Source organism: Nerophis lumbriciformis, linkage group LG25, assembly GCF_033978685.3.
Source record: "Nerophis lumbriciformis linkage group LG25, RoL_Nlum_v2.1, whole genome shotgun sequence".
Classification (NCBI taxonomy): domain Eukaryota; kingdom Metazoa; phylum Chordata; class Actinopteri; order Syngnathiformes; family Syngnathidae; genus Nerophis; species Nerophis lumbriciformis.
Window position 1 is genome coordinate 24,171,803 of NC_084572.2, and position 7,500 is coordinate 24,179,302.

The window sequence follows — 7,500 nt, forward strand, 5'->3', positions numbered from 1 at the left end:
ACCTGCCGAATCAACTAGCCCTAAAAATGGATGGCGCCGGCAGCGAGAGCCGCGAGGGCTAGGCCGCGACGAGTAGGATGGCCGCTGCGTTGCGCGCTGAAGCCTCGGGCGCGAGCCCGGGTGGAGCCGCCGCGGGTGCGAGGGACATCGCACCTCCACGCGCTTGGAGGTGCGCTCAGCGCGGCTCCCATATGATTGCGCACTGGTGTGCGTCTGGGCCGTGACAGCGTGGCACGCATTGAATGTCTGTGCTGCATTGGATCAGTCTCCTTTCTTTAACAGGCAAAAGCTTTATAACCTCACTAATGCCTTGCATCGTCTATATTAGATATATAACAACGGGCGGGTGACGGATGGCGGGCGGGTGCGGTTTTGATTAAATGTTAGAAACGGGTGAATGGCGGATGGTTGACGACTTTCTGATGCAGTTGCGGATGAAATAATTGCCTATCCGCGCATCTCTAATACATACATATATGTATGTATGTATGATATGATATACATGTGTGTGTGTGTGTGTATATATATATATATATATATATATATATATATATATAAATATATATATATATATATATATATATATATATAAATAAATATAAATAAATATATATAAATATATATTTACACACACACACATGTATATCATATCATACATACATACATACATATATACATATATATGTATATCATACATACATATATATGATACATATATAGGTACAGATATATATATATATAATCTGTATATATATGTATCATATATATGTATGTATGATATACATGTGTATATGTATATACATACATATATGTATGTATGAGCTTCTATTATATCCGTTATTAGCACTTTTGACTATTTTTTGTCGGACTAAATCAGCCATATATATATATATATATATATATATATATATATATATATATATATATATATATATATATATATATATATATATGCATACATATTAATGTATGTATATCATACGTACATACAGTATATGTGATATATTTATACATATATGATAGATAGATAGATAGATAGATAGATATACTGTATATATACACACACACACACACATATACATACACATACACACCTTCGAGACCACCTTCTTCGCTGTTGGTTAATTTATGGCATTTTGCCCAAGTAAGGTATGAATACTATGTAATTTAGCACCTTATCACTACAAAGACCAGTGATACATGTAGCTGGAAAGCGCTAAGTATGTCAAGTGGGGACCATTGTGGTCGTCTACACACATGCACACTTTTCCTGGAAGATCATAACGGGGACTGTCTCAACTGACTTTGGGGTCTAAGGTATAAAGTATGAATGTAAAAGAGACTTGTGTAGTGTAGTGAGTCGTGGTGCTCACCTTTAGCTGTGTCAAAGCAGCCAAAGTAGGCGGCCCTGTAGATGATGATGCCCTGCACGGACACGTTGAAGCCCAGGTAGAGACCCTTGAGCCCGTCCGCCTTGTAGATCTTACTAAGGCAGTTTCCCAGCCCGGTGAACTCTCTCTCGGTCGTCCCCTTCCCGATGTCGGCGGCGAGTCGGGTTCTGGCGAAGTCCAGAGGGTAGACGAAGCACAGCGAGGTGGCGCCGGCCGCGCCGCCGGACGCCAGGTTGCCGGCGAAGTAGCGCCAGAACTGCGTTTTCTGATCCACGCCGCCCAGGAACACCTTCTTGTACTTGTCCTTGAAGGCAAAGTTGAGGGCCTGAGTGGGGAAGTAGCGGATCACGTTGGCCAGGTTTCCTCGCCAGAAGGAGAGAAAGCCCTGCTCCTTCGGGATCCTGACCACGCAGTCCATGATGCCCTTGTACTGCATCTCAGCCGTGATCTGCTTGCTGGCATGTTGCACCTGAACACACAGGAAGTGCAGAATTAGAATTTGTCGTGAGGGTTCTCCTGAGTCTGAAAGATCTTCCGGTAGACAGTTTGAATACAGTCTTTTTTATTTTGCCACAACGGTCTGGATTGCTTTTCAGCAGTCTGTTTTAGGCGTGTGTATCTCGCTCTCTCTCCAGCTCCCAACTCCAACCCAGTGTCTCGCTCCGGCTGCTGCTAATAAAGGCGACAGGTGACAAGATAACAAGGCCCACCTAGGCCATCTACTCACCCGTCGCTGTCTTCGAGGCCGATCCTTGCACACCCCGTTCCACGGCAGGCCCGCAGGCCACGCCCCCCTCCACACACACAAACAAGCTCCTGGAGCTAAATCGGAAGACATTTGTACGCCATGGGTCACAAGTCTTTGTGTGGCCTCATTTTTGGTCTTCAATCTTACTTATTTATTGTTATTATTATACTCTCAAAAGGTTCCCGTCACACTACAAAAAGACTTAATTTAGTTGAAACAAGCTTTTTAAAAAGCATGTAAAACACATATATATATATATATATATATATATATACATACATACATACATACATACATACATACATATATATATATATATACATATACATATATATACATACATACACACACACACACACACATACAGTCGCGATCAAAAGTTTACATACACTTGTAAAGAACATGTCATGGCTGTCTTGAGTTTCCAATAATTTCTACAACTCTTATTTTTTTGTGATAGAGTGATTGGAGCACATACTTGTTGGTCACAAAAAACATTCATGAAGTTTGGTTCTTTTATGAATTTATTATGGGTCTACTGAAAATGTGACCAAATCTGCTGGGTCAAAAGTATACATACAGCAATGTTAATATTTGCTTACATGTCCCTTGGCAAGTTGCACTGCAATAAGGCGCTTTTGGTAGCCATCCACAAGCTTCTGCTTGAATTTTTGACCACTCCTCTTGACAAAATTGGTGCAGTTTAGCTAAATTTGTTGGTTTTCTGACATGGACTTGTTTCTTCAGCATTGTCCACACGTTTAAGGCCATTCCAAACCCTTAATTCTAGCCTGATTTAGCCATTCCTTTACCACTTTTGACGTGTGTTTGGGGGTCATTGTCCTGTTGGAACACCCAACTGCGCCCAAGACCCAACCTCCGGGCTGATGATTTTAGGTTGTCCTGAAGAATTTGGAGGTAATCCTCCTTTTTCATTGTCCCATTTACTCTCTGTAAAGCACCAGTTCCATTGGCAGCAAAACAGGCCCAGAGCATAATACTACCACCACCATGCTTGACGGTAGGCATGGTGTTCATAAAAGAACCAAACTTCATGAATGTTTTTTGTGACAAACAAGTATGTGCTTCAATCACTCTATCACAAAAAAATAACAGTTATAGAAATGATTGGAAACTCAAGACCGCCATGACATTATGTTCTTTACAAGTGTATGCAAACTTTTGACCACAACTGTATATATTCATATACACATATTTTTTTCTCAAAGTAGAGACAACAAGTTTAATAATATATGAATACATCTTCGGTCCCTTCCAAAGTTTCTCCTTGTTCCCATTGGGTTGAGTTTTTTCTTGCCCTGATGTGGGATCTGATGTTGTGGCTTGTGCAGCCCTTTGAGACATTTGTGGTTAAAGACTATATCAGTCATTTTTGATTGATTGATTGATTGATTTAAAAAGCAGCTTTGCACTGCGGATGGACCTTAGTCGCTAGCGAGGACGCTGCATTGTGTTGTTCGCTTTCCGCTGTCACAGCTGGAAAGTGTCATCAACATTATCACGATATGATAGAATTAAAAGCTGTATCGCCCTCCTAGTTGATATCATTCATATGACACAACTCGAATGACTAACTGTTTAGGGTGACGCACACTTGTACTTCTGTCAATCATCTTGGTGTTACGCTAAAATTGCTGTTTTGACGCTTCACTAGTATGAGTGGTTCATTTCTTTTTACACTTGTATGTCAGTTCAGACTTTTACAAGGTGAGGCGCCCCACAGCGTGTCGTCCTGACAGGTAAGCCCGAATGTTTTGTTGTTTTCACATCTCACTGAGAGCGGTGGTGAACTTCTTTTTACACTTGTGTGACAAATACCATCAATAATAATAATAATAATAATAATGAAGGGCACATCTGCAACTTTTGACACTGTCAGTTGTTCCTTTAAGGTTCCACTCCTTTATTGTGTTTACGGGTGTGTACCTTTCCCACTTTAACCGATACGGTACCAATTATCAAATTTGTTCATGTGTTGTATTTATTAATTGTTTGATAAAACAAAAAAAATGTATTCATCATTTAAAACTGAGCTAATAATGATCACTGTTCTGTCCAGTAGTTATATCTTGTTTTCTTACACTTGTCAATCTCATTTGCAAGCATTGCATAGTGAAGTGAAGTGAAGTGAATTATATTTATATAGCGATTTTCTCTAGTGACTCAAAGCACTTTTACATAGTGAAACCCAATATCTAAGTGACATTTAAACCAGTGTGGGTGGCACTGGGAGCAGGTGAGTAAAGTGTCTTGCCCAAGGACTAGGATGGCGGAAGCAGGGATCGAACCTGGAACTCGCAAGTTGCTGGCACGGCTGCTCTACCAACCGAGCTATACCGCCCCATAGTAGACTATGCATGCAGTTGCAATTCCAAGACATTAGATGGCAGTAGTGTACCGACAAGATTGTGTTTCGTAGCCAAAAAGTTATGTTGAGCCCTACAAAGTGTTTATACTCTAAGTATTGTACTTAGTGCACACCAGCTCTTTGATGGTAACGTGCATTTACATGACCAAATTTGGAGGTGTTGTAATCGCTAACGCTAATCAGTAGCATGTCTATGCCAAAGCCAGTGGAAATTAGCATCGAGCTAGCACATTTTGATAAGTGGAGCTTTACTGTACCTTTGAACATTTTCCATTAGGCATGCTTGCTTTTTTTTTTTTTTAGCATTGGAAAATGACAATATTGTATTACCTAAAAGCAGTCAGTCTGAGTGCTTCTAACGTGCTTGTTTCCCCACCAAGTATTTGAGCCCGTGCCGAGTCTACAACCGGATGTGACGTCTCGTGAAACAAATATCGACAACATTTGGTACCCATCTCTAATTGTGTTCACCACGAGAAGTGGTTAGCTTCATTTTACACTTGCGCAACAATTAAAGCACGTTACAAAGTTAGACCATTAACCTTAAGACCAAGTTTTATTATTGAGACCCAACGTCCTCTGCATTTGTGTTTAGGAAGGATAGGAAAATCCGACGTCGAAGGATTAAATATGTCAGGACGTGGACTATGGAGTGGTTGTTTTCCCGAGATGCAAGTGAATTGGACCGGACATGGCGTGAAGGTAATGACATCTTTTCATTTTAACACTCAAAAGGAACAAACAAAAGGCGCTGACAGCGGAGGTACAAAACGTGGCTATGAAAATAAAACACTCGCACGAAGGCAGAACTATGGAAAAAAAACAAAACTTGCAAACTTATGGCCTGAATAAAGAGAACTTACTTGGAACGAGAAAAGGACATGAAAAAGAGCAGCATGGATATCAACAAGGGTGTGTAGAGAGTGATGTCACCAGAAAGATGGCCCGGCGACTGGAAGCTTGAATAATAGTGACATGATTAGTGACAGCAGGTGCGTGACTCAAAATGTGAAAACGTGAGACAGGTGCGTGACATGAGGATGTGAACCAGGTGAAACTAATGGTTGCTATGGTGACAAAACAAACAAAAGTGCACAAAAAGTCCTAAAACAAAACCGAACATGACTAAAACAAAACATGATCACACAGACATGACAAAATAAGCGACGTCACTATGAATGTTTGGCTGAAAACCGGACCCCTAAAAACAAACGTCCACTGCAGAGGACGCTGGTTATTGTTAAAAGCAGTTAACTTCTTTTTACACGCAAATAAGACACACAAAAAAAGGCCTGTGTGGCAACAGTTTGACCCTGGAACGAATCATTTCCTTCTCCATGATTTCCTATGATCCAATAATATCAACCAGCTTTGGGATGGACTAGAGCAGAGGTGTCAAACTCAAAGCCCGGGGGCCAGATCTGGCCCGCAAACACCTGGAAATGATATGTGTCAATAAAGTACGTAATATTTTCTCACTAAATGTAATAGATTTTTTTTCATTTTGACAGAAAAAAAATATATGTACTGCTTGAAATTGAATACCTTTTAAACTTTAATAGTATCCATTATCCCAAAAAATATTACACTATATTATCATACTTTCCAAAAAAATTTACTTAACTTTACAGCAAACTACCTATCAAATTAATAAAAATGACAATACATTTTACATTGTTCTTTACAGCATTTTACTGTAAATTGAAAAAAAAAGACTGCTGTTTTTTGCGTTAAAATTCTGTTGACTGAGCTGCCTGTTTTTGACTGTAAAATTTACGGTTGTTGTTTTTAACAGTGTATTACTGTAAATCAGGGGTGTCAAACTCATTTTAGATCGGGGGCCACATGGAGAAAAATCTACTCCCAAGTGGGCCGGACTGGTAAAATCACGGCACGATAACTTAAAAATAAAGACAAGTTCAGATTGTTTTCTTTGCTTAAAAATACAACAAGCACATTCTGAAAATGTACAAATCGTAATGTTGTTGTTGTTGGTTTGTTTTTACACTTACATGTTGCAGTTAATAGTATTCTATTTTTGTTTGTCGTTATTTATACTTTCTGAATAAATTATGTGATAATGTTCATCAGTCAGTTAATTTTCAATCTATCAAGATAAAAAAATAATGTCAAAATCAAATTACAGGATGGTATTTATGTAGTTTGCTCATTTTCCTTGACTAGTGCACTAAAATCATGTGTTTATTTTTTTATTTTTACACATGTAGCATCATCTACAACAGACCTGGGCAAATTAAGGCCCGGGGGCCACATGCGGGCCAATGAGCTTTTCAATCTGGCCCGCCGGACATTCCCAAATAATAGTTTTAGATGTTTAAGATGTAAAGTGTAGCTGCCATTATGATGTGCAGTGATGTTTTCTAATGACCGTAAGTCTTCAACTATACTAAGTCTTTCAATGCTTGGAATCTGCATCGTATACTAGTTACTATAGTCATCTAATTAGTTACTATGGTCATCTAATTAGTTACTATGGTCATCTAATTACTTACTATGGTCACTGTGAGATATCTCAGATTGTAGGTGGGTTTTTTTTCACTATGTTTGTTGCATTTTGGTTGCGTTTCGGATGATTGTAAAATATGTTGTCAATATTCAGTGTTTTATCATTCATAGTTAATATTGTAAATCCCACATTCTTTATTTTCATGTACATTCTGGGTGTCTCATTCAGTAAAAAAAAAAAAAATTCAATTCAATTTATTGTGAGGTTTTGTATTAGTGTTCCTAAAAATAGATATACCGGCCCCCAGACACACTTCTTTTTCTAAATCTGCCCCCCCCCCCAGTCAAATAATTGCCCAGGTCTGATCTACAAAGATACATAGAATTGCTATTGCGACATCTAGTGGACACATTTAGAACAGCGGTTTATTTCATTTAAAAAATTTGGTCTACTTTTTATTCTTAACAAACTCATCCCGCGGGCCGGATAAAACCTGTTCGCGGGC

At 39.2% G+C, this 7,500-nt stretch overlaps 1 protein-coding gene across 1 annotated transcript in view; it reads right to left on the reverse strand.

Moving 5' to 3' along the window:
- Window positions 1-7,500, reverse strand: part of slc25a4 (solute carrier family 25 member 4) — an 18,295-nt gene that overhangs the window by 8,976 nt on the left and 1,819 nt on the right. The window contains exon 2 of the mRNA XM_061983999.1: window positions 1,374-1,860. Within this exon, the coding sequence (XP_061839983.1) occupies window positions 1,374-1,860 (487 nt within the window). The remainder of the gene's footprint in view (window positions 1-1,373; window positions 1,861-7,500) is intronic.